This window comes from Equus przewalskii, chromosome 2 (genome assembly GCF_037783145.1).
Source record: "Equus przewalskii isolate Varuska chromosome 2, EquPr2, whole genome shotgun sequence".
Taxonomy (NCBI): domain Eukaryota; kingdom Metazoa; phylum Chordata; class Mammalia; order Perissodactyla; family Equidae; genus Equus; species Equus przewalskii.
The window spans coordinates 39,751,857-39,775,949 of NC_091832.1; the positions used below are offsets into that span (position 1 = coordinate 39,751,857).

Genomic DNA, 24,093 nt, shown 5'->3' on the forward strand with positions numbered 1-24,093 from the left:
ACACTGCCCCAGCTTCGAGAATCTTCCCAGGACTGGCATCTTTACACAGCCCTTACCCCTCCCCGATCTGCATCTGCAAAATGCTCATTCCAGCCATACTTGACACCCTTCCTCTTGCACACACAGCCACCAGACTTGCACATCCCTCACAGCACAGCTCCCTGTAACTTCAGAGATGATTAATCTAAAGTTCTTTTAGTAGAAACACCTGGCAATCACTCTGGCAATGATCAGAAGTTTCAGGTTTGAAAACAGACTGCCTGGGTTGGAATCCAGACTTGTCAGTTGTGTGACCTTAAGAGAGCAGACTAAGCTCAGTTTCCTCATCTGAAAAATGAGGGATGAGAACACTTTCTCACTCCATATCTGGCAGATGCTATTTTTTTAAGTTAACATTGGCTTAGAGGTCACAGCTTCTGCCCCTTGCTTCCCCTTTTCCATTTATGTGATAAACTTATCTCCCTTCCTGGACAACCCTGCTCCCTCATCCTGCTGCTTGTTAGCACGTTATCTGGAAGGAGTGGTGACATTGGTCGTGGACACTTTATTTAATCTGCTGTGTCTCTCCCCAGGGCCATTTTTTTTTTTTGGAGCTTCATTTGTAATCACAGATGGGAGGTCCAGACCGTCTGCTAATGGGAATTAGATCCTGGATGATCAGATAAGGGGAGAGTACTCTTCACATCTGTTGTGTCCCACCAGATGGATAACCATCTCCCAGTCATCCTTGCTTCTTCCGTCTGCGTTGGCTTGGTGGGGGAGAGAAGGTGTTGGCACCTGGAGGAGATTCGATAGAAGGCATTCCTGGATGACTTCATCCCTAGGCCTTGCCTCTCAAAATTCCTGCCAAATCAGTTCTACCCTTTAAGGGATGGAAGCGGGGTCGGCATTCCAGAAGTTCCTTGTCACACCCAGGCTTTTAATCAGGTGACATTGGAGAATTAGCATCCTAGTGTAGGGGCTTGTGAGAGGATGGGGAGGGGTCTTAGACGTCTCCCGCCCCTGCCCCACGCTTGTCTTTCTGGCTGGACCTGCGTTGAGGGGAGCAAGACCTCTTGCGCAGAGTTTGCTCAGACAGATCAGAACCACGGACAGCGGCCAGTGGCCCGGGAGGCCGGCCGGGGAGAGTCACGGGCGGCGCCGAGCCGCAGGAGGGGAGGGAAGACGCGCGCGCTGGTGGGGTGTTGCCTGGGGCTGTTCTCGCTCTGAGTCACCCCGTGCGTCCTGCACTTGCGTCGGGCCTCGGAACGCTGGAGCTCTCCCTGCCCTCTCCAGGAATGGTTGCGGGTGGGGAGGAAAGGGGAAAGCGCCACGCTAAGACCCCGGGATTTTTGCAGGAAAGGAGGAAGCAGGAGGCGAGGGACCTGTTGGTGTCCCCCGCGTGCTCCCGCCCCCCGCCAGACCCATTTCTATACAAGGCCTGCTCTCCCCAGCCTCCACCCCGGGCGAGGACTGGTCGCAGGCGCGGAGGGGTGCATTCCCCCACCCTGAGCTCAGCGGGCCGGAATGCGGCCGATAAATCAGAGATAACCTCGGATGGCCGGTCCGGCCCGGCTCCCAGGCCCGGGATAAAAGCCCGCGGTTGCCCGAGGATCCAGGAGAGCCCCCGCGGGCCGGGAGGAGGTGAGACGTGAACCCGGACGTAGCACAGTAGCAGCGGCCGCAACATCTGCCCGCCTCTCCAGCGACATGGACCTGCAGATGGCGCTGCCCCGGGCACTCCTGCTCCTCCTGTTCTTGCACCTGTCGCCGCTGGGAGGTCGTTCCTACCCACTGGGCGGCCTCGGCCCCGCCTCGGAACAGTCCGGAATACAGGTTAGTGCTGAGGGACTGCATAAACTCGGGCCGCTGGGAGGGGGCCGGCAGCAGTAAGAACCTGTCCCCATCTACCGTCCTGAATGGTCCCCACCCTCCCTTGGGAATTAGTGATAAGGGAATAGGAAAGCGATGAGATTGGGTGCCAGGACCCTGTCCCCAAGGCAGGGTGCCATCAAGGGTAGCTGGGGGTTCCTGAAGCTTGGGCTCCCCCACCCAATGCAGGAGCTGCTGGACCGTTTGGGAGACTCCGTCTTGGAGCCGCAGGCAGAGCGGATGACCCTGGAGCCCCTCCAGCAGGACCGTGGCCCCGCAGAAGCCTCGGAGACCCGGGGGGCAGCCCCTACGGGTGTCCTTGGGCCCCGCACGAAGGTCCTCCAGGCCCTGCGGGGACTACGCAGCCCCAAGATGATGCGCAACTCGGGCTGCTTCGGGCGGAGGCTAGACCGGATCGGCTCCTTCAGTGGCCTGGGCTGCAATGGTGAGCACCCACCCCCGTTCCCACTGTGTTCCACCATTAGAGTCACTCCTGGGTTTGATGTCTCTGGTGACCACACTCTGAGGGAAGGACACCTGGACATTACTGCCTCTTGCTGACAGTCTTCAGGGCCAAGGAGTGCCTTTCTGGAAATATTAAATGTGGATGCCATTCATCACCATGCCCATGAGTCCCCACCCACCTTCTATCCACTCTCTGCCTCTTAGCAAAAGGGGCAGAATTGCCCTAGGGTGGGAATCCAGTCATTGTCTGGCAGTCCCTCCTTGGAGCAGAAAGAGTCCTAAATGTTTTTCTCCTGGTTTCCCCTAAGCTGTCCGTAACTGCAAAGGCAGAGGGCAGGATCATCAGGGAATCAGTAATCCCCAGTTTACAGATGAGGAAACTGAGGTGCAGAGAAATGGATTATTCTAAAGTCTCAAACGTCTGGATCAGCTGAGGGTGGGGGCGTGGTGGCAGGGATGGCACACAGTGAGGACAAGCTCAGATCCTGCCTCAGTCTTCCGCCCTAACCATCATCATCCTCTCCCCCTCCCCCCACAGTGCTGAGGAGGTATTAAGAGGAAGTCCTGGCCGCAGACAACCGCATCTGACTCTCCATCAACCCCCTGATCCCCTCTGAAGCAACTCCTATTTATTTATTTGTATTTATTTATTTATTTAGATTGTTTTATATAAGATGGCTCTTACCTTTGAGCACAAATTTGCTGTGGTGAAATAAAATCAATGTTATGGCTCTTTCTTTTGAAACTGATTTGTCTCTGTGCATTAAAAATAATCCATCATTAAAAAAAACCCAAGCGAAAAACCCAAACCTTGTGTTTTCTTGATGGTCCCGAAGGTGTATTAAGACACCATTAAGGGTGGAGAAGGGATGTGGTCTCAAGGGCTAGTCAAGTGGCAGGTGGACGGCTTTCTTTTCTTTAAGGGTTTTTCATGCTCTGAAATGTCTATAAATACTCGAGCACTTGAGACACTTGCAGAAGCTACTTTTCAAAGCCCGGCAGCTTCTCCCTGGGAGTGGAGCAGTCCCTGATGAATTCGTGCAACGTGAGGGTGTGTGTCGAAGTGTCTGCCCGCCTGGTCTTCCCTCTGCCTGGAATTCTGCCCTTATGGGCATTCTCCCTGGTCTTTGTGGTTTCCAGAAGATTCAAGCTAAAAAATCTCAGAGATTGGGGGCAGCGAGTGTGTGTGTATGTGTGTGTGTGTGTGTGTGTGTTACACACTGGCTCATGTGCTTTCCTGAATGGCAGTGATCCCGCCATCCTGCCCTAACCCTTAGCTTCAAGCCTTCAATTTCTGATGTCATCCTGGAAAAGACCCTTTGAGTTCAATAGCATTTTCATTTCCGGAGCACGTGAGTTTAGAAGTATCTGACAGAAGGCTAAGCATTTCAGGGTGCCCCTCCTCTGGGGCCCCACGTCTCCTCTTCCTCTCTGCCCTAGAGAGAGAGGCCCCTCATTCTAAGGCAGAAAAGGAGACAACCACCAGAATCCTACTGTGTTGCCTTGACCAGCAGGGAGTCCTGGCGGGGGTCACTGCCCTCTCCTCTACGGGCCCCCCTCCCCAGGCATCCTGTGTTCTCTGCCTCCCAGACCACACAACCCAGCTTTTAGGCTCCCCGGCCTCAGCTCATGCAGTTCCCTTTGCGCAGAATGCCTTCTATGATCCTAGCTCAGCAGAAGGGACGGGGTTATTATCATCCCCATTTTACGGATGAGAAACCCAAGACCCAGAAAAACACAGCATTCTCCTGGACAGTGTACGGCCACCAAGGGCCAGTGCTGGGGTGGAGTGGAGACCCCAGGGACTCTGGAGCCTGCGCTCCTGGCCTTGACCTGCACTCTCACGGCCTTTCTGCTGTTCCCCTCCAACATCTCTGAGAGACGGGAACCAGGAGTGGGGGGGGGGGGTCTTTGCATCATTTCTCATTTTAACCGAGTGTACTTCACGGGTTACGGATGCCTAATGAGATCAACTAAGATTTTAAAAGTGAGGTTTCAGGAGCAACTTATTTTCTGACAAAACTGTGAGCCAGCTTTGCCTAATGTTTCTGACCCAGGGAGGGCAATGAGTCATTCGAATTGTTAGCATTTATAAAGGCCTCCTTATGCACCAGGCACAGTCCTGTTAACTTACATAGTCCTCATCACAACTCTGTGAAGTAAGAATTCTTATTATCTCCCATTTTTCAGATGGGGAAACTGAGGCACAGAGAGATGATAACTCGCTCAGGGTCACGCAGTTAGTAAATGGCAGAGACCGGATTCAGCTTGGCCCCAGCACCCAGGCCTCAAACCACTGCACCACCTGGCCTCTCCCAAGTCAGTGAATTAGGCTCGCTGGTGGGATGGAAGGTTCTCCTCCTAAGGGCATCACTCAGTTCAACATTTGGTGCCACTGCCTGTTGGCCACCTTTCCCCTCTGCTCAGGTCATGAAGACAGACCCCTTTCCAGAACACCCCCTCCCCCAATCCAGCCAGCACTTCAGAATCTTCCAGGTGAGTCTGGCTCATCCATAAATCCGGCTCGGCTGGTGGAGTCTGCACATTTGGTACATCCTGTTACTTAGGCCTTTTCTCCAAGCAAAGGTCCAGGAAAGAGAACCCCAAAGTGAACTGCAAAGGAGCTAAATGCGACTGTGGAGGGTGGGGAGTGGTGGCCTGATGGGCCCAGGGAGTGACATCTCGCTGACCTCCCCTCATGTTTGGTGTTTGTGGGCAGCATGGCAGCACAGGCACTGTCTCTGGATGCCCTTGAAAACCAGCCCTCCCTAAGCTGTGACCCTGGCCCCTTCAAATAGCCCCCTTGTAGCTACAGCCATGGCCTTGACCTCCCTGACCTCCCTATTATCAACCCCCGCCCCCCAACAAAGCTGCCAGACTGTCTGTCTCCATGGCTGCTTGGCCCTGCCATCTTCCCAGAGAGAAAAGTTGTGAAAACAGACCCCAGGAGGTCTGGGCATGGCTTCAGAGCTGGAAGGAGTTTCAGTAGAGGGTTGGCTGGCTTTGCTGGGCCTCAAGTGTTGAGGTTACAGAAGTCAGGACATTATTGAGCCTGAATGCTTCATCTCATGTGGCCGATTCTGCACCTGTGACATTCCCAAGGAATGCTGAGACCCTCTCCATCCCTCTTGTGGCAGCTTTGACCCTTCTGAGAATGATTTGTGGCAAGAAAAAAATGCGCTTCTCTTCCCGCAGAGGCAGGTCTAAACAAAATCATGAACTTGGCCATTTGTGCCTGTTGTAGTTCTCAGCCTTCTTTGCTGTCTCTTTAGGATTTTTCAGGCACTGCCTTAGTTTTTTTTGAGGAAGATTAGCCCTGAGCTAACTACTGCCAATCCTCCTCTTTTTTTTTTTTTGCTGAGGAAGACTGGCCCTGAGCTAACATCCGCAGGCACTGCCTTAGTTTTAATAATCAGTGCTATTCCACTAAGTAACCTGTTTCTCTCCTGGGGTCAGGAGCCAGCCCCATACAGATGCCTGGACATCCTGGAGCGTTTCTAAAACCAAACTCAGCACCTGCCCTGGGACACTGGCTCCCGCTCTCGTGCCCCCTGCTCTCCTGTCTCCAGTGCTGCTGAGCACAGCCCCTGCCCTTGAGGCTTCAGTGCACACAAGCCCCACTTCCACCCAGCAGCACCACACTTTCCTGCCCGAGGACTCTCTCTGGCAGCTGGAGCCCAGTTGGCTCCCTTCGGGGCAGGCAGGAAGTGCTGGGGAACTGACATCAACCAGGAGCGGGAGTTGGCACTTAAAGACCCCAGTGCTCTCGATTCACAGCTGGTGCGTATCTTACACTGGTTCCCGGAGTTCTTTGTCGGAGGGGGGGGGGGGGCGGATTAAGCTTCAAATGCCCCTGCTGGTCACTGACTTCATTCTCTCCCTGGTCACTTTCACTCTCCTGCCCATGTTCCCTGGGATTGTCTTCAAAATAAACTACCTATGCTTGAATCCTCGTCTCACGTTCAGGAGATCCCACGCTAAGACACTCCCAAACGATTGAACCTTCTCCCGGGGCTCCGCCCTCGATGACTAGAGCGCTTGGAATCTTCTTGGACGCCATTCTCTGGCTGGACCACCCAGGCAGGCACCATGTCCACTCCTTCTTCCTTCCTAGCACTTCCTGCACCCAAGCCTTCACCTCCACTCCTGGTTTAGAGCCTCACCACTCATGCCGACATTGGCACCACCTTCCTGACTGGCCTCCCCGCGCCAGCCTCCCTGACCCTGTTCTTCCTGCGTCAGAGAGGGCAAGGTGTGGTGGTGGACACTCAGGTATGTATCGTGGGGGTGGGGGGGGGCGTGGTACGAGAGGCACTGAAGGCAAACCCACTGATTTAATCATTCGGAAAATATTTTCTAAAGAATCAGCATGTGCCAGTTCTGCGCTCAGTCTGGGATACAGCTGTGCCTCCCACCTGCTCAGTCTGCGCTTCTGGTCTCCTGGAAAATGCAGCCTTAGCAACGGCTGACCTGGTTCTCAGGGCTGCTATCTGACCCCGTCTCCACCTCCATGTACTAACCACCCCTCCCCGCCGACCACTGCACCACCCCCCGACCAAGCAGGATCAACTGGCAAGGAGAGATTGCTAAGCCAGTCCATGGGTTCCACGGGTGGACTGGACCGAGGAGTCTCTGGTTTCCCCGGCCACTGTGTGAAGGAACTGGGTAACACGGCCCAGAAGCGCAGGGGAGTTCGTGGCCCTAGGTAGGAGTGGGGTGAGGGTGGGGCCGGCACTTTGAGCAGTGAGAGACAAGACGTGGAAAGGAGCCTACAGACAAAGTGCTTGTTACAAGTTCAGTTATGTCCCCCTAAAAGATATGTTGAAGTCTAAACCCCCAGAACCTCAGAATGTGACCACTGGAAACAGGGTCGTTAGTTAAGATGAGGTCATACTGGGGCAGGGTGGGCTACTAATCCCAAAGACTGGTGTCCTTACAAGAAGAGGAGAGAGAAGCATGGAGAGGGAAGGCAGCCAGGTGATGACAGAGGCAGAGATTGGCGTGATGCATCTGTAAGCCAAGGAATGCCAAGGATTGCCGGCAGCTACCGGAAGCTGGAAGAGGCCAGGAGGGATGCGCACACAGGCTTCAGAGAGAGTGTGGCCATGGGACACCTTGATTTCGGACTTCCAGCCTCCAGAACCGTGAGACAATACATCTGTGTCATTTTAAGCCCCCCAGTTTGTGGCACTTTGTTGCAGCATCCTTAGGGATCCAATGTGGTGCCCTCATCTTTTTCTCTCCTCACACACTGTTCCAAGGTGCCAGGCTCCATGAAGCTCTCTGGAGACGTCCAGCATGACCAACCAACCACTAAGGTATTTTTGCAACGGTGTGGCCAGCTTGGTCACCTATTACTTTATATTTGCTCTCCTCTTTCCTTGCCTGCAGTGGGCAGCCTCTGAGACGGCCTCCAGTGATCCCCATCTCCTGGTACTCATGCCCTTGGGTTATCCCCGCCCTCTGGCTGTGGGCTGGACCCAGTGACTCACTTCTGATGAACACAGTACAACAAAAATGATGGGATGCAACTTCCAAGATGAGATTCCAAGGAGACTGTGCTTTACACAATCTCTCTACCTAACGGCAGTCAGTTGTATCTCTATGGAGAGGCCCTCGTGGAAAGGAACTGACATCTCCAGCCAACAGTCAGTGGGGACCCGAGGCTTGCCAACAGACACAGAAGTGAGCTTGAAAGCAGATCCCCCAGCCAAGCCTTGAGATGACTGCAGCCCAGGCAACAGCTGAATTGCAGCCTCTGAGAGCGCTGAGCAAAGGGCACTCAGCGAAGCAGGGCCAGATTCCTGATCAGAGAAACTATTGATAATATCGGTGTATTGTTTTAAGTTGCTGAGGTTTGGGGCAATTTGTTACACAGCAGTAGTTAACTAATACACTATCTCACTTCCCTTTTCCCTCACTCTTGCTTCCCTTGAACTGGAAACCCCATACAGCTTTAGCAACTGAACTTTTGCCTTGGGCCTTGTTTTCTAGGGAACCTGCCCCCAACTTCCAGTCCAGTGACCTCCAAATTGTACCAAAGAAACAGAACATCGTTTTCAAAGTCAGAAACAATCGTCCCTAAATATGCACCAGTGTCCTATGAGTTTCTCCCTACCGGGGCTTCTGCTTTAGACCATTTATGTCTGACAGATTGTACCATGAATGTGGTGGGGTTTTCATATCAGTTCTGCACATGTGTGACATTGCTGGGGCCTCGTGGCTCCCCGAAGCAGCCCCCAGCATTCCCATTGAGGGTCGTGAAACCAAAGTGGGCTGGAAACTGGAGACACCCCAACTCTGGATTCTCTCACCCATCTGCAATGTTCATTCCACTACATGACTAAGATGACTTCTTTCTAGTCATAATAAAGGCTTTTGGTTTTTCAGTTGGTGGGAGCAGTGTGGGTCGGGGGTGGATCTGGCCTTCCGTGCTTTTTGCTTTTCTTCTCTCTCACTCCTGCAGGCTGGCTTCTAAACACCCCTTTAAATGTTAACTCCTCCACATACATCCCGAAGTTGAGCAGGGGCTTGGAAATGAAGAGGAACTTTACGTCAAGCCATTTTCAGTTTCAGGCTCAAATCCAAGGCTTCAGTGGGATTTGGGGTAATGAGCGTGTTTGGGGGTTGTCTGTCTTCACTGCGTCCCGTTAGTGCAGGAGGCGGTTTGGTCCTGCACAAAGTCCTCAGGGCAGCAAAACTGAATGTTCTTTTTCTTGCCACCTCCCTCCCCCCAATTCTGCAAACAAAAAACAAAAACCTCCCTGGCTAATGGAAGAGACTCAACAAACAACACTCATGGCCACTCCAGGTTCCCTCTGGAAGAGGGAAAGTGACTTTAATGAAAGGAGGTGGGCAGATTCTGAAATCCTCTTTCTGGAACCTTGGTCAGGACTTCTGCTTCTCCTTGGGCCACTTACAGACTTCACGTGGCTCAGGACGGAGGAGCAGCATCGGCTCTCAGAGGCAAGCCACTGTAGGGGCCATGGGGCCACGATGCCCTTCCAGAAGGCTTCGCCTGCATCAAAGGCCTGTCTCCAAGGGCGTCTCCAGGAAACAGGCTGTGTGACGCACGCAGCAAAGAGCATCAGTTCCCCTCAGTGTGGCTGCTCACTGACTTCTCTTCGCTAATAATAACCCTGCCAACTGAGCAATTAAGCTGTGAGCACGTTCCAGGGACTCATCAGGATACGCTGGTTCTTTGCCCCCAGAGCTCCTACTCAGAAACGCACCCATCTTGGATTTCAAGTTGAGTTTGGCTGACCCAGTCAGTGACTGAAAAGGGCTCCTCTCTCATTCTTAGAATAAAATCACCCTGGATACCTCTCATGACCCCTGGCCACGTTCTGCCCGGATTTCCTGCCCTCTTGCTGTATAAGAGCCTCTCTGCCTGATCAGCCAAGGAGTGCGCTCAGCTAGGGAGCGGTCAGGCCAGGGCGAGTTGGACATTCCACACGCATTTCCTGGGCTTCCACAGAGTAGACTGGAACGTGTTAGGTGCGTCCATAGGTCACGGGGCTTGGAGGTAGCATTTTCCTTGAGGCACTCTACACATACCCAGACCTGTCAAGCACATGAAGCGGCAGCGCCAGGGCAGGGGGAAGGAGAAGGAGCTGCTCAGAGGCAACGTGAGGGATCAGGAACAGGGCAGTGTTAAACCGGGGACTGCACCGGAGGGCTTGGTAAAGAACCATCATGCTAAGCAGCAGCAGAGTCTGTGAAATCGGTGAAGAACATGCGTGTTGGTGTCAGATCTGCGGCTCAAGTCCTGGTTGTGCCTCTTAGGAGCTGAGTGACCTTGGGCAAGTGACAGAGCGCTCAGTCTCACTCTGTCCCTCTGTAAATGGGGACACCACCACCCGCCTCCTGGGGGTGTGATGAAAATGAACTAATCCACATAAAGCTCTCAGCACAGTGTCCAGCATGTTACAGCTGACCCAGAAAGGCAACAATTACCGCCCTGCAATTATACAGCGCTTCACACTTCAAAACGCGTCCGCAGATTCGCAGCTCTCCTGAGCCTCAGGACAACCTTGAGAGGTGGGCGGGGCACGTTTTCACATTTTCCTCATTTTACAGATGAGGAAACTAAGGCCCCAGGCAGCTTGGTTTGCTTGGGGTTACCATGCAGGTCTCTCATCCCTTCAAACGGAGTGTCTTCTCCCCGGCGGACGCTGTGCTGAATAGTGCGTGAAGGCTGAGTTCAGTGCTTAGCGAACGGAGGCCACTCGTTCAATGTGGCCTCGCTGCCTGTTACTTCTCTTTTGGGGACCAGGAAAATGGAGACATTAAGGGGAACCATTTGTGCCACATTCGCCTCCCACCTCACTCCATCAGCCAACTGGCCGTGGGAGCTTTCCTGGGAAGGGTGGGGGCATCACAAGCTTCGGACTCAGAGCCTGAACTTCCATAAGCAACAAGTTGAAGAAATGAAAATGTCGCATCCTGTCAGCGCCCACCTCCCTCAACACCTTGGAGGGCGGCCCTGGGGAGGGGGGCCGAAGGAGGAGGAGCTCTGCAGAGGAACGATTGTGCTCCCAAAACTTTCCTTGGCGCTTATATTTAGGAGCTGAATTCTTGGGTCATTCATCACTTTTGGTTCCAGGCTGACTCAGTACTCGAAAAACTAACGCCCTCTTCACCTGACCACAGAGGGCGACTGCCAGGAGCGAGGCCAGCTTGGTGTAGAGAGAGTCAGATGTGAGGCCAGCTCGAGCATCTGGACTAATTTGTCCCGAGCTGCCGGCTGCCTGCCATTTCCTCCTCTCCCACCCTTATTTGGAGGCCCTGACAGCTGAGCCACAAACCAACGGGGGAGCTGGGCGCCGGCCAACCGCCACCCTCTGCTTCGGCCAACCGTCACCCTCTGCTTCCCTGCATGAGTTCCGTTGCCGAGGAGAAAGGAGCCCGAGGCATCGCTGTGAGATAACCAAGGACTCTTTTTTGCTCTTCTCACACCTTTGAAGTGGGAACCTCTTGAGGCAAATCAACAAGAATGTGGCTCTTGCAGCCGAGGGTCCCGGAGGTTGTTGGGGCTGCTCAAGGCGGAGGGGCTGTGACAAGTTCCGCTGGACTGATAACTTTAAAAGGGCATCTTCTGCTGGCTCCTCACTCAGCTGCTTTATCGCTGCAAGTGACAGAATGGGGAGGGTTCCATCCCTCTTGCGTTCTCGGAGAGCTGGGGGGCTATAAAAAGAGGAGGCGCAGGGCAGCTGGGAGACAGAGACAGACGAACGCCAAGAGAGGGAAACCAGGGAGGAGAGGGAAGAGGCAGCAAGCACCAGACCTCCTTGACCGACGCCAGCATGGGCTCCTTCTCCACCATCATGGCGAGCTTCCTCCTCTTTCTGGCATTTCAGCTCCAAGGGCAAACCAGAGCTAACCCCGTGTATGGCTCTGTGTCCAACGGAGACCTGATGGATTTCAAGGTAGGGCTGGGAAAGAGGGCAGCCTAGGACCAGCGGGCTTTATGACACTGGGCTGGTTAGTGAGACCTCTCCCTTTCCTTGTGTTTTCCTTTTGTAAAGAATTTGCTGGATCGTTTGGAGGACAAGATGCCTTTAGAAGATGAGGTGATGCCCCCACAAGTACTAAGTGATCAGAGTGAGGAAGAGAGGGCAGCTCTCAGCCCCCTCCCTGAGGTGCCTCCCTGGACCGGGGAGGTCAATCCAGCCCAGAGAGATGGGGGTGCCCTTGGGCGGGGCTCCTGGGACTCCTCCGACAGATCTGCCCTCCTGAAAAGCAAGCTGAGGGCACTGCTCGCTGCTCCTCGGAGCCTACGGAGGTCCAGCTGCTTCGGGGGCAGGATGGACAGGATTGGAGCCCAGAGTGGACTGGGCTGCAACAGCTTCCGGGTAAGAGGAGCTGGGGATGGAGTGGGGTGGGGAGGAAGGAAGTTGTGGTTTTGTTGAGGCTGAAACCTTGTCAAAGAATACCACCAGGGGACGCCTTCTGCAGGAAGGGACCAAAGGGACCAGCATAGCAGCTTACTCTCTTTGAAATTTCTGCCCCAACTTGATGGGTGCGCCATGAGTCTTGGGACAATGACATTATCCTCAGCTACAGGCTACTGAGAAAATGCTAAGAATAAAAAGTTATGCCATGAGCACTGGGAACTTCAAATGTTCACAGGGCTAGTCGCCTTCCTACTGCTGATTGGCAGTTGATGTTCCTCTCCGGATTCTAAACGTCAGATCCCAAAGCATTTAAATTGATGAAGGTTGATCTTTGAGCTTCTAAGGAGCAACTTGTGTACCAGTTACTCAGGGGGTTGTCAGGCTGGAGTAGGGGCTGTGGGAAGTGAGCACAGTCCTATGAAGTTGACTTTTCCAGTACAGCCAGGTCACCAAGTCAAACATGTCTGTGTTCTCTTTGTAGTACCGAAGATAACAGCCAGGGAGGACAAGGACAAGGCCAGGCCCTGGGCAGACTGCGAGAGACCCTATCCCCTGGGGTCTCTCACTCAACTTTGTTCCATCTCATTGCTCTCAAGCTGAGTGGTGACGAGCACTCTATCCAAGCTGCAGCCTCCTGTCAACATTTCTCACATTTTATTCTAAATGTAGATAAAGTGGCTTAATTGTGGCTTCCCCAGCTCTCCCATCCCATGCATTAAATTTTAGGGTAGACCCTCACCCATTACTGAAAGCGGTTTGAAAAATGAATAAACTTCAGCACCACGGACAGAAGCCGAAGGCTCGGGTTGGAGTCCTTTCTTTTGCTTCCCGGGGAAGAGAATTCAGCCTGATTTTCATTTTACCTATTGTCCGAGAGAAGAATGTTCACTTTCTTTCTTTCTCCTTATTAAAAACAATAAAATTTATTTTTTGGAGTTTTGGGTTCCCAGAAAAATTAAGCAGAAAGTACATAGCTTTCCCATAAACTCCCTGCCCCCAACACGCGCACAGCCTCCCCACCATCAACATCCCCGGCAGACGACACATTTGTTACAGTCTATGAACCTGTAGGGGTGCATCATCGTTGCCCAAAGTCCGTCTTCACCCTGGGGCTCACTCTCGGCGCTGTACGTCCCATGGGTTTGGACAAATTCTTCCTCCTTTCATTCCTCCCTCCTTCCTTTTTTGGGGCTGCGGGTGGGGCTCACACTGCAGCTCTCCATCTGCTCTGACTCTCCCTCCAGCCTCGTCACGGATCCTAAAAAAGCCCCAGGAGACCGAAAGGGCATTATTTTTATTCAGATTTGCTCACGTTCAGGGCACTTATTTATTGAAAAGAAAACTTACAAACATCTGGGGTTTTTTTTCCTCTGGTTATAGCTAATGTAGCTTGTACTCAATAGGCAATCTTTACACACCTAGTATTTTTCAGCTTCAGGTTTTATTTTAGAAGCAATTTATAAAATGAGGACACTAACAAAATTTCCTCTGACATATTTAGAGAGAGTTTGCTGCTGAAACTGAGTGAATCACACGTTTGGTTTTAAGAAGGGTAGGCAGAATATTTGGGGTTAAAAGCTGAGCAAAGTGAAGACACAGATGTTGGCTATGCTGACAAACTCCAAGTTTATGTGCCTTTGGGGCACTAATGCAAGTTTTAAAAAGACACCAGCTTCCTCTCATTCACGTCCAAGGTGCCTGACGTGTCAATTTTATCGCGGTGAGAGCCAGTGGAGAAGATGCGGTTTCTCTGCGTCAGCTTCTGAAAAGGTTGCTGCCCTAAGCAGAAACTACCAGGCACTAAGCTCATCCATCACAGGGAGCGGTACCCTGACCTATCTTCCCCCTCACACACCTCTCTCTCCCTATCAGACTCTATGATGCTCCTCCACCACGCCCGCACCTGCCTGCTCACTTCTCCGTCTTTATTTATGCCGTTCCTTCCACCTGGAATGCCCTTTATCCGGTGCTACTGAGAACATTCTACTCATTCCTCAAGGCTCATTGAGAATGCCACTTCTTCCCGAAGCCCTCCCTGATACCACGTGCCCGGTGCAAACTCAGCTCTTCACCAGCAGCCTTCTGTATGTAACTATTCTGACACAATTCGCGCTGGTATGCGGTTGTGTCTGTGTCCCCAGACTGCAAGCTCCTTGAGGGAAACACCCCCTCAGCACCCCTGCAGCACAAGGCACAGTCAATGCTTTATAAATGTTGGTCAAATTCTCTTGGTCTTGTACAGAAACTGAAGAAAGTGGTAGTAACGTAGCAATTTGCTCCTTGTAGAGGGGAGGGGAGGCCAGGAGTGAACTGACGTTTAGGGAGTGGAGGTGGGGAGGAACTCTGATCTAACGACCTCAATGGAAATGTTCCTACGTGGACTTCAAACGCAGAAGGGTGGAAAACCAAGAAGCAGAGAAGGGCCAACAAGGACAAGGGTCGAGAGACAGGAAGAAGCTTCCTGAGGCCCAGCTCTGGGGGAGTGGGAGTTGCTAGGAAGGGAAGACCCCTCAACCTGGCACACTCCTGCCTTGTCACTATCACACAGTGGGTTCTCACTGCATGGAATCGACTGAAAGAGCCAAATACACACAAAATGCCCCTGGGACTTGGAGAAGACTTGGGGTTCAGGGAGGGGCCGGAATTGACTGAGACCATTTCTACCAGCAACTTGAAGCAGATCAACTAGAGACACAGAAAGTCCCATTTCTGGCAAAACACGAAGAGAGCAGAAACCAACGACAGACGGCACCGACGGAAGCCAGCCCCATGTCCAAATATCCACAGGCTCAGCAGCGGTTTCACTTCCGGTTGGATGTCAGGGGAATCTGCTGATGGGGCAAACTCCTAAACACCACGCTGCCAGGGACACAAACGGCTTCTCCAGCGATTGCCATGGGAAGCAGCCGCTAGAGGGAAGAGCTAGGTGTTTACAGGAGCAAACGGTCAGTAAGCGAGATCTAACAGGGTTAATGTGAAGGGAGAAGCGGAAGAGCGGTAACGGGACTGGCTGAGGTCCCCAGGACTAAGCTGTTCTCATTACGAAGGGAGCGAGCGGCCCCGTGAATGAACAGTCCTGCTGGGAGAGCTGCAGAGGGAGAGATCCGAGACTATAAAACTACTTCCTGGCTTCGCAATTTTTAAGTATTAGAAAGAGAGGGAGTAAAATAAGAACCAAGCACCACTCCAAGGGCACCGTGGAGACAAGAGGCTCAAGGAGACAGATGAGGACATTTTATTCTGACGTGTTACGGTTACAACAAGAACTTCCAAGTTTCAAAAGCTCAAATAAAAATAGAATTTTACAAATTAAAAAAAATACAATTTATATACACAGTGGAATTAGCTAACATTACTGTATAAACAAACAGTGCAAATGGAAAAAAGGAAGTTGCTACTGTGGAAATGACCGAGGTCCACGAGCCGCGGGGCAACACTGCACATCAATACTGCAGGCCACAAGGGCACTTCCGGCCCCCCGGGGCTCTCCTCTCTCCGAGGGCCGTGTCAGTGCGCAATTTTGCATCACAAATGTCCTATTGTCGGCTGGGTCAAGCAAGCAAGTGTCCAGTCCAGCCAGGAACCATTAGTTAAACAAGGTCACAAGCAAATCGTCCCCCAGAGAGCAAAGGTCCGCAGTCGAGAGGGACTCTCGCCCCCCACCCTAATCACCCTGGTGGGGAGCCATGAACCGCCAAGCTGGAGACGAGACACAGAACACCGCCTCTAACCCACTCCAAGCCCCTCCGTGGGCTTTTGTTTGTCCAGGTGCCGTATCACCGGGAAGCGATGGGGTCAGTAATAGGTGCGATGTTGAAAATGCGGGTTTCTAACCATCCGAAACCAAAGGAGCGAGGCTTACGGTTTATTCTGTTACAAGTGGAGCAGTGCTTGTCTTTGGGCTTATCTGGAAGGGCAGACGCCAACAGAGGAGAACAGGAAACAACGGGCCCTTCCAGGGGGCCTGGCTGTGGGTCCTTCTTGTGGCCATCAGTCAGTTCAGGGGGAGGGAAGTGTTTGCATTCTACCATCTGTCTCTGAGTTACACGGATGGGGACAAAATATCCGGTGACTTAAACGCAACACAACACAATGCGCACGAGGGGTAAATTCCAACGGCACTCAGCTGCCCCGTGCGGGGCGAGTGGCCGGTGACCCAGACCCCTGGAGGCCAGAGGCCCTCCCGCAGGACATTTGTTCTGCCGGCTTCAGTGAGGGAGGGGAGAGGGGACGCGGTGTCTGTGAGGGCAGTCACGCCGGCCTACTAAGTTGGGCAACTGCTTTCCTCCTCAGCAAAGGAGGAAACAGTGCAGCCAAGCTCTGAATGCTGCCTTAAAACAAAGCGGCAGCCGGCTGAAGGCAATCACGTTTACAAGGGCTTGTCTTTTGGTCCTTGAGATTTCCTGAACTATTTACTGGGCATTTCATCCACATTTCACAAGTCAAGTGCATCCAGGGAGGCTGAAAAATTTAGAAGTCAAAGTACTTTTGGTCAAAGAGATAAGAAAATGGGAAGAACAGAGGGGGCGGCAGTTGGCTGGAAAAGACCCTGAAGCAGCCCCTCACTGAAGAGGAACAGAGTGTGCTGAGCACAGGACGGGAGCTGGCAACCCCGGGACTGACCCCCAGGCTGAAAGGCAGTCTTGGCGACGGAAGTCGGTGCGAGGCTGCAGTGGGGAGAACAGTGTAGCCAGGGCCAGGCACCGAGGCCCTCAGGAGACTCCCATGAATAAAACAACCCACTAACCGCAAATGAATGCATCCTGAGTCCCAAAGCACATCCGCCCCAGGGCTGCGTGACAGCCTAAGGTGCTGACAAAGCAGAGAGCACAGAAGTGAAAGGAACGTCAGTGCCTGTGTCTGACACCTGAATGTTCACCCGGGTGCTGTTCGGAGAGACGACCGAGCAGCCGGGGAGAAACTGTCACCACAGACAGAGCTCCTAGGCTTAACGAGGAAAGCTCAGGGCGCGTGCGGCAGGCGCCCCCGCCCCCAGCCCCCGGCAGCACCGCAGACCCTCCTGAAGTTTCCACCTCTGAGCTCTCGGCAGGCTGGGGACGAGGGGACGAGCAGCAGGGGAGCGAGGGACGCTTGTGAAGGGCAGACGCCTCTTCCTCAAGCGACCCTCTGCTCTGTCCCAACACCGGCTCCTCAGGACCCATCACGCAGCAGTCAGGGGCCCTGGGCTCAGGACTCCCTCCTTCCCACCTTAGAAATAACTGCACCACCCCCGGAGTGAAGCGGAGCAGTTCTACCTGGGGGCGCCCTGCTTCTAGTTAACTTGTGGGGTGACCCTGAGCTCCTCTGGCCTGCAGCTGCTTCACCAAGAAGAGGGAGGCAAAAACTTCAGGAAAGTTTGTCATTCACGGAGATGAAAAGGACCAGGGGCCTACGAGGGGAAACGTGTCCGGAGACCGTGAGCAACGAGGGAAGCAGAGAAAGCTGAAACGCTAAAGGAGGGCAGACGCAAATCCGACCACGGTCAGGTTTACCCTTCAGAGATGACTAGCGGGATTTCAGTGCTTTGTGCTTCCGGAGGGCGGTGATTATAAGGAGATTCAAACCACAGCAGGGAGACCACAGCGCCGGCTCCCACCCAGGAGGCAGAACGCCCCCTAAAGTGAACTGGTGGAGACGCCGAGTTGAGACGCAGGACAGAAGGCCCCCCGGACACATGGGCCACTTTCCCGGTGCCCAATTCCTAACCTCAGTGAGTCGCTTCACTTTGCACCTGGCCTCCCCCCAGTGTCTGCCTTGGCCAAAGCCCCTCCCGGAACGGTTTAAGGCAACAGCTGGGCTCCCTAGGAAAGCAGCAAAGAGGTGGCAGGAAACCTGCTCTGGGTGTCCCCCTGGTGGGCGAGGCCTGCCTTCCCCCTCTGGTCCTGGCGCTAGCAGGGTAGGGGCCCTGGGGCCTGTGCCACACTGACAGCAGGAATGCAGGGAGCAGGAACAAGGAAGACACTTGCTGGGACATTCAGACCAGTCCAAGCTCTGATGGCTCAGTACCATCCCCAGGATCTCTGACTGGCAAAGTGTGTGATGATTGTAGGCTTTCTGAGAGAGGGGGTGACTGGGAAGCTTCCGTGCCCTGGGACAGCCCCGCCAGCTGTGGCGGTGGACCATAAGCGAGCTGCCTCCCCAGGCAGCTCCGGGAGAGGGAGGGCTGGCCCGCGGCAGCGAGGCCGAGCCGAGGCGTCAGATGGTCTGGTAGTGCTGCCGCAGCCGGGCCTGCAGAAACTCGTAGGTCAGGTTGTGTCGTGTGATGATCCCAACGATCTAGGGCAAGGAGAGAAAGACCCACGTCACCTGCAGAGCCAAACCCATGGGTAAGAACCTGCAGGAACAGAACGCACCCCGTCCATGACGGTGGGCAGAGGAGACAGCACCAGGCCCGCACAAGGCCGGAACTGATGTGACAGCGTGATCAGGAAGACTCATTCCAAAGGCCTCCTAATTTCTAGATGGGAACAAGATAAACAGGTGACCAGAGCTCATAACCTGGAGGCCAATGGGACAAATCAGCTCCAAAAAAGGGTTTAGATGAGCCAGCTAAAATCTGAATTTGCACGTCTTTTTAAATAGGGCACATGCTCTCTAGCTTTCTCAGTTCCCACCACACCCAACCTGCTTCATGTATGTAAGCGAGAGGCACAGCCCAATGCAGCCTTCTGGGAAGCTGTGACCTGGCCATGGCTCATGAACATCATCTCTCAGAACTACCTGGGGCATTGGGATTCCGTGATTTATAGTAAGAAATACATATTTGGTCTTTGTCCTAGTCCCTGGCACAAAGCTCTAAAAACTCTAAGTGATAAGAATACAAGAGTTGTCTTTCATTATTTATAACAAGCCCCTTTCAACCACACCTGAGTCTACGTTACTGATGTAACTTTTAGAAAGTCCCCAAGGATGGAGGCTGGAGAGCCATGTGACTAGGAGGCTGGAACTCTCAGCCCCACCCAGAGACCTGTGGGGGAGGGGCTGGAGGTTGAAGCCACCACCAGTGGCCAATGACGTAATCAGTCACGCCCATGCAACAAAGCCACCAGCAAAATCCCTGAGCGACAGGGTTCTGGGAGCTTCCAGGCTGCGGACCACGTAGAGGTGCCAGGAGGGCGGTGAGCCTGGAGGGGGTATGCAAGCTCGGCGCCCTTTCCCCATACCCTGCCCTCTGCATCTCCTCCATCTGGCCATTCCTGAGTTACATCCTTTGACAACAACCCAGTAATCCACTAAGTAAACTGTTTTCCTGAGTTCTGCGAGCAGGAGGCTGTGGGAACCTCTGATTTATAGCCAGCTGGTCGGAAGCTCAAGTGACAACCTGGACTTGCAACTGGCATCAGCGGGGGTGGGGGTGGGGGTGGGGGTGGGTGTGTGTGTGCAATCTTGTGGGACTGAGCTCTTAACCTGTGAGACCTGGCACTATCTCCAGGCAGATCGTGTCAGAATTGAGTTAAACTGGACCCAGCTGGTGTCCAGAGAACCTGAGAACGGCTGGGGGTGGGGAGAACCCCCACACATCCGGTGAGGAAGTAGAGTGGGCGAGTGTGGAGAAACGGTTGTTTTTCCTAAAAGGTCATTTTTCACAATCACGGCAGTGGCTCACCTTTGTCACTGACGTGGGTACCCCACACTGCAAACTAAGGGAGAACTGTCAGTGCAGCCGTGTTTCAAGGAACACAGACTGACGCACGGCAGCCAAGTCGTGTGGGAACCAGCTGTGCTCCGCGGCGTCCTACTGCAGGACGTGTCCTTCAGAGAGGGCTCACGTCCCGGAGGGCAGCCCGGCACCACACAGCAGAGGCCTCACAGGCGTGCCCACCACAGGGAAATTCAACTGGACCTTCTACAATAGCAGACACACCACAGGATGCTATCGAGCCACTAAAACCTTATAATTGCTATGGGAAGTCATTGCCTATAGATTAAGTGAGAAATTAAGTACTGAGCAGTATAAATAGTGATAACATTTTCAGTAAAACTTGGTATATAAAATCTCCATTTCTAGATCTGGAGAAACAAGACTGAAAGGACATACCTTGAAAAGTTAACGTGGCTACTACCTCTGTAGAGATAAGGGCTTGGTTTTTCTTTTTGTTTGTTTTTGCTTATCTGTATTTTCTTATTTTTCTACAATCAAATAATATTTGTGTAATAAGAAAAAATGAAGTTCTAAGAAGAAGAAAAAATGGAAAAGTCTGCAGCAATAATTACTAGGTATTGTATCTTTTAAAACTCTCCAAGCATTTTCCTTGAAATTCTCTCCTTTAATGTTAGAAATCCCATAACAGGCGGGGACAGAGGAACACAGAGCAGGCTCCTCTGCCTCAGGGAGGGAACGGTTTCAGGACAGAGCGCCCGCGGGAGCCGGCCCAGCCGCAGGCGGGAAGCTACTGCAAGCCTGGCGCCCTCTGCTGGCCCCGTGGGAGACAGCAGCAGAATGGCAGGAGGCAAAGGGAAAAGGTTTTCCAGGCCACACCAGCCCCACCCGCCCACCCTCTGCCCTCACTGCCGGTTGGGAGAGCAGCAGAGCAGCTTTCAGTCTGAGAACCCTCCCTGCGAGACGCTGAAGCCCCCTCTGGGCTGAGAAGCCATGACTCACAAACGGCGTTGTGGTTAGAGGATCCCTCCCAGACGGGGTGGATGGACAGCGGAGGCAGGCGCAGCTGCAGGCCCTCCTCCCCGACCTCAGACTCACCTCTCCCACCGCGTTGACCACAGGCAGGTGCCGCAGGCCCATCGTTCTGAACAGGTTGAACACCTGGGAGACGTGGGTGTTCGGTGAAACGGTGAAGGGCGAAGGGTTCATATATGGCGTGACATCCTGCAGAGAAGGGACAACACAAGTTACCTGTGGACAGTTTTGCCCTAACCAGGATGAGACGCAAACAGGAGATGAGCAGCAGTCCACGCAGGGCGGGCCGTTGGCCTCCTTTCCTGGGGCCCCATCCCAAAAAGACAGCCCTTCTCACCACAATCATCCGCGGGTTCAGCAGCGTCAGGTCCAGGTCGTGGATGTCAGGGTACCGTGGGTAATCCTCGGCCATCTCGGTGTAGGAGAGGCGTGGCTGGCTGGCACTCTGCAATCCCAACCAAGAACTGTCCTTGCACCGAGCTCGGCAACTGGCAGGTCACATCAGGGCCCCCTCTCCCTTGTGTCTACCCGCCCAGACACGGCCCCACCAAGAGTGAGGCGGCGCACAGTGGGGGCCAGAACAACTGCTTTGGAGGGAGACATCGTGATCCCAAGTGAGTTCTCGGCCAGTTCCCAGCTGGGTCACCCTGAGCAAGTCTAAGCTCTCTGAACTTCCCTTTCTTCATTTGTGAAATGGAAATGGGTCATTCTGCAGTTTAAATGAGAAACGTGCTTGCTAACAGTAGCCATGTGGGTGGACTTGTGTCCCTTGAAAAGACAGCAATCCTAACCCCTCATACCTGTGAAGGTGACCTTATTGGAAATAGGGTCTTTGCAAATGTAACCAAGCTGAGATAAGGTCCTATTAGGTCAGGGTGGGCTCTGAATCCCATGACTGGTGTCCTTATCAAAGGAGGTAAGGACACACAGGGAGCAGGTCTGTGACATGACGAGGGGACAGATTGGAGCGATGTGTCTCCAGTCAGGACGCCAGAACTGCTGGCGACCACCACAAACTTGGACCCTCCCCGGAGCCTCCAGAGAAAGATGGCCCTGCCGACACCTGGACTTTGTCCTCTGGCCTCGAGAACGGCAGAAGAATAATTTCTGTTGTCTGAAGCCACCAGCTGTGGCGAGTGGACACAGCGGCCACAGACACTCACGCGGGGGCTTGGCTCCTCTTCCTCCCCTCAGAGTCCCCTGGATTTTCCCTCTGCTCTCACTGCTGCTGACGCTCACTGGGCACCTGGGCCACCACCAGCTCTCAGGCCGGGCACAGCGGCCACCGGTGCTGGTCCTGCTCCACCCCGATCCTTCTCCCCTCAACTCCTCTCTGCACACAGTTTTCCCTGCCCACCGCCTGCCAAGCAGCACTGACTCCCAGCGCCTCACCAGGCAGCCCCCGCTGCTCTCCAGCCTTCTAGCACGGCCCTCTGCAACCAGGCCCACTTCACTCCTCCAACTCCATCTCCACTCCAGCCAGGCTGGTCCTCCCCAAAGGCCACACCCCCAATCACCAGCCACCCCACCCGTGGCCCTGTTGTCCACCCCCCATGTTAGCTGCTCTTCTGCAGGCCACTCGGATGGCGAGTGACCTCAGGCTGACCTCCCATGGGCAAGACCTAACCAGGAGAGTCAGTCTGGAAGCCAGGTCTCTGGGCAACTTTCTCAGGCTCCATCTAAAGCGATGAGGAGTATGAGGGTGGGTGGGTCCCAGGTCGCCACAGGGACTGCTTTGAACAACACGCCCCACCCACCCTGGTTCATCTCTACAAAAATCAAATGAAAGACAAAAAGAAAACTACAGGGGAATTAATAGGAAGAATGGTATTTCTTTTGATAACACACGCAAGAAAGCTCATTCAGATGAGAAATTAAAGTGTAGAAACTGTATTTAAAGCTGCCAGGCCAGGACACTTGTGCAGAGACTAAGTGGAGAGAGACCGAGGGAGAGACACCCCTGCTCTGCGTCACCAGGACAGACGCCGACGATGGCAGAGGGAACCCGGGGCTGCACATGCCACTCGACAAAGCCAGTGGGCAGGACTCACCAAGTGCGACCTCCCGCTCTCTGAAGCGCAGGGCACGTGTTCCTACCCCTGTGCCCCCCAGACGCCCGGCACTGGAAGAGAGGCTTACCGACTGACTTTCAGAATAACAAACTCCTCGGACGAGCAGCGTGACCAGCTGCGACCGAAGGATGAGGCCGTGGAAGGTCAGAGGGCGGAAGCGCTCCTCCATGGTCCAGTCTTCACTTGGGGACTGGTCAGGGTATAGGTTGGGGTAGGGAGTGTATCTGTTACACAAAAACCAGACGCTGCCTAGTACACCCTCAGCAGGACGGCTTCTCGTCCGCGTCCCCGACCCACTCCCCAAATTCCCGAGACACTCAGGAGCTGCCTACAGCATCGAGCACAGGGCTGACCCACCCCGAACCCTGCAGGCAGCTGGCGCCTGCGCGGTGGGAGGAGCCATGCTCTCACCTCCGCTCGAGCATCTGCTGCAGGAGGTCCTCCTTCTCGGCCGGGTCCTCGGAGGTGACGTGCTCATCGCACATGTTCCGCAGCTCGCTCGACGGGTAGGACTTCATGGACTGGCTCCGTCTGCGCTGCTCGCCGGCTCGGGTGAGGATGCTGGACTTCTGTGGATGGGGAGGGGGCGATGATGACAGAGGCCTCTACCAGGGAGGCCATGGATGGCCGCACGCGGGCACACCCACACAGCAGCTACTTAGCGTAAAGATGTGACGCTGAGGGTCAAAAGCTGCACATGCCGACAGAGGAACAGCAAAATCTTCGCAGTGGCTCAGGGGCTTGTGATTCAGAGACCCTGCAGACCCTGCAGGCTTTGCTGGCCCAACGCCCCTACCCCTTTGATTGGGCACCAGCATCCCAATCCTCCAGTGGGGAACAACCCCTCCCCTATGTCACGTCTCGGTGGGACTATCAGTCTACGTGCCCCCAGCCCCTAAAGCCAAGGGGTGGGCACATGACTCGAGCGAGACAATGGGGCTCTCTCTGTCTGGATTTCAAATCAGGAGCAACCCAAGGACCGAGTGTGGCCAGAGCCAAGGTCTCCTGGTACCCTAAGGACTGCCCGTCAGCCGCCTGAATGCCCAGAGCACACTGTTTCCGGTTCCTCAGCTTTCCTGCCAGTCCTGCGGCTTCCGACTGACTTCTTTTTCCTTCTTAAGTAGGCCAAAGTCCATTTCTGTCATTGGCAACTCTAGAACCCTCCCTGATACAA

General features: G+C 53.9%; 3 protein-coding genes across 5 annotated transcripts in view; 2 read left to right on the forward strand and 1 right to left on the reverse strand.

Annotated features, from left to right (window-relative positions):
* The first annotated feature begins 1,149 nt into the window (after window positions 1-1,149).
* NPPB (natriuretic peptide B) lies at window positions 1,150-3,061 on the forward strand. The gene is made up of 3 exons (XM_008522022.2): window positions 1,150-1,815; window positions 2,041-2,296; window positions 2,855-3,061. The coding sequence occupies exons 1-3, from the start codon at window positions 1,690-1,692 to the stop codon at window positions 2,869-2,871; spliced, it is 399 nt and encodes a 132-aa protein (XP_008520244.2). The 5' UTR covers window positions 1,150-1,689; the 3' UTR covers window positions 2,872-3,061.
* A 6,808-nt stretch (window positions 3,062-9,869) lies between these two features.
* NPPA (natriuretic peptide A) lies at window positions 9,870-13,147 on the forward strand. The gene is made up of 3 exons (XM_070610794.1): window positions 9,870-11,744; window positions 11,844-12,170; window positions 12,694-13,147. Exons 1-3 carry the CDS (start codon window positions 11,622-11,624, stop codon window positions 12,703-12,705), a joined length of 462 nt encoding a protein of 153 aa, XP_070466895.1. The 5' UTR covers window positions 9,870-11,621; the 3' UTR covers window positions 12,706-13,147.
* Window positions 13,148-15,424: 2,277 nt separating this feature from the next.
* The window catches only part of CLCN6 (chloride voltage-gated channel 6), a 30,658-nt gene continuing 21,989 nt past the window's right edge, over window positions 15,425-24,093 (reverse strand). For 2 of the 3 annotated variants that reach the window (XM_070610788.1, XM_070610789.1), the window contains 5 exons: window positions 23,331-23,488; window positions 22,987-23,143; window positions 21,185-21,292; window positions 20,911-21,036; window positions 15,425-18,488 (listed from right to left, as the gene is read on the reverse strand). In XM_070610788.1, the coding sequence (XP_070466889.1) occupies window positions 18,408-18,488; window positions 20,911-21,036; window positions 21,185-21,292; window positions 22,987-23,143; window positions 23,331-23,488 (630 nt within the window). In that variant the 3' untranslated portion in view covers window positions 15,425-18,407. The remainder of the gene's footprint in view (window positions 18,489-20,910; window positions 21,037-21,184; window positions 21,293-22,986; window positions 23,144-23,330; window positions 23,489-24,093) is intronic. The other variant, XR_011537564.1, reaches the window with a different exon arrangement.

Bases quoted from the DNA above. Each gene is read 5' to 3' on its own strand.
- NPPA (XM_070610794.1), top strand. From the start codon at position 11,622: ATGGGCTCCTTCTCCACCATCATGGCGAGCTTCCTCCTCTTTCTGGCA. The intron at 11,745-11,843 runs GTAGGGCTGGGA...CCTTTTGTAAAG, and splicing joins GAGACCTGATGGATTTCAAG to AATTTGCTGGATCGTTTGGA.
- NPPB (XM_008522022.2), top strand. From the start codon at position 1,690: ATGGACCTGCAGATGGCGCTGCCCCGGGCACTCCTGCTCCTCCTGTTC. The intron at 1,816-2,040 runs GTTAGTGCTGAG...CACCCAATGCAG, and splicing joins CGGAACAGTCCGGAATACAG to GAGCTGCTGGACCGTTTGGG.